Genomic DNA, 1,925 nt, shown 5'->3' on the forward strand with positions numbered 1-1,925 from the left:
TCAAAATTCTATTTTCACTATTGGAAAAAGTAAGGACAGAGATCAGAGTGGCCTGTAAGAGAGGAGGTTGTGTCTGGAATTGAGCGATAGGAGGGTCTTACTCTGGTACTGGGAGGGGATGCTCTGGCCTACTTGGAAGAAAGGATGAATTGGCAGGGCTAGGGAAGAATTCGATTTTCAATTGATAATAACCTCTTTGAAACTTAGAAATGGGAATGCCATGCTGCTGAGAAGTCAGGTCTGCAACTGTGCCTCAGAGAGGGGTTAGGGAAAGTTGTGAAGGTACATTCAAAGGGAGCTGATGGTCAGGAGAAAGTTAAATGTCAGGAAGCAGACAAAATCTGTTGTAATAGAACCAATTTCTGTGGTTGCTCTTAAGCTGGAGGTGGCGAAGCTTAAATGCTGGCTCCATAAGAACGGTTCATGCGGTGCAGCCTTATTACTGATATTTAGTAGTAACAGCTAACACCTCACTCTCATTTGCCAATTTTCACCTGCTACTCAGGGCAGTTCCGGAAGTCCGTTTTATCACTGGCATCATTTCACAGATGAGGAAACTGAGGATCAGGGAGCTACACGACTTGCCCAAAGTCACCCAGTTATTGAGGTCTGCCTACAACGAGCGTCTCAATAAACTAGGAATTCACTGTACCCTGGAGGTAGTTAGACCTATCTTCTCTCCAGGAGACTCTAATCTTAAAAAAAAATTAAAACATCTCTTTAAATTATGCCACTCTTGAGGGTTGGAAGTGGTACCAATAAAATTCAATGAGATCTCCTGGCACCCTCACCATGACAGAAGGTAAATAGCATCAGGACAACTAGCTTGAATTCATGTCTCACGTTTCCTAAGTAACTCCAGGAGTTTAAAGGCTAGGATCTCGTTACCAATGTTACAAGTCAAAAATAAATAAATACATAGTGGGAACCATGCCTGGGCACTAGGCGTTATTGTTACTCAGGGAAGGCAGCGGGAGGACCTGCTGCTTTTACTGGGCAGGAGCGGATTTAGCTGCTGCAGAAACTCCCACGCCTAGTGGAGCGTGGAACGTGCGGCGTGGCCCTGAGACCTCCGGTCTGAGAGCGAGAAGCACCTGCTGAGACAGGCGCGGGGGGAGCCAGAGGCACCCCGAGTGCACGCCACCGCCTCCCCAGGTAGATCACACAGTGCCCCCCCTACCCCTCTGCAGTGCAGTCTCCAGGTCCGGCGGTCCCAGCCCCAGGGACCTAGAGTGAGCACCTTCAGGACCAAGAGATCCCGGGGGTCCCCCCAGAGCGAGCGGGAGGCAGGCAAGCGTCTGGCACTGCCCCCGCCTTCTCGCTTTGGACTCTGCTTTGCATGGCGGCGCAGAGACCTCCCCTGACCCAGACAGTCGCGTCCCGACCTCCGTGCTCCCCCTCCCAGCTCACCGAGCACCCCCGGCGTGATGAGAGCCAAGGAAACCCAGAGCAGGCCCGCGGCACCCATGCCCCGGTGGCAGCCCCGGCGGCGGGATGTGTCCGGGACCCGCGAGCCTCTGGCAGCTCCGGGAGGGCAGGGCTGGAACCGGCGGCAGCTGCAAGCGAGGGAAGGTGGGCTCTTAAATAGAGTCTGACACCACGTGCTAGCTCTGCGCGCACACCTGCCGGCTGCCCGGGGGCGGGACGCCCGTGCCGGCGGGGCGGGCAGAAGGAGGAACTGGGACGTCAGTCCTTAGCTCAAATCCACCCCTCAGTGCAGTGGCTTTCCAACTTTTTGTGCAACTCAGGGCATCCACTTTTGCCCCTTCAGAGAACTGAAACAAAGGTTTCACGAAATAGCAATCACCCTAATCTACAATTATCTAATCCACCTTCCCCTGCCCTTCCCTTTCCCCTTCCATTCCCCTTCTCTTCCCTTCCCTTCCCTTCCCTTCCCTTTCATTTATTATTATTTTTTATTTTTG

At 52.9% G+C, this 1,925-nt stretch overlaps 1 protein-coding gene across 4 annotated transcripts in view; it reads right to left on the reverse strand.

Annotated features, from left to right (window-relative positions):
• CR2 (complement component (3d/Epstein Barr virus) receptor 2) overlaps positions 1 to 1,568 on the reverse strand; it is a 30,893-nt gene extending 29,325 nt beyond the window's left edge. For all 4 annotated transcript variants that reach the window (XM_014532570.1, XM_014532569.1, XM_014532568.1 and 1 more), the window contains exon 1: positions 1,411 to 1,568. In XM_014532570.1, coding sequence (XP_014388056.1) covers positions 1,411 to 1,468 — 58 coding nt within the window. In that variant the 5' untranslated portion in view covers positions 1,469 to 1,568. The remainder of the gene's footprint in view (positions 1 to 1,410) is intronic.
• Between the last annotated feature and the right edge of the window lie 357 nt (positions 1,569 to 1,925).

The sequence above is a fragment of the Myotis brandtii genome, unplaced genomic scaffold (genome assembly GCF_000412655.1).
Source record: "Myotis brandtii unplaced genomic scaffold, ASM41265v1 scaffold898, whole genome shotgun sequence".
Lineage (NCBI taxonomy): Eukaryota > Metazoa > Chordata > Mammalia > Chiroptera > Vespertilionidae > Myotis > Myotis brandtii.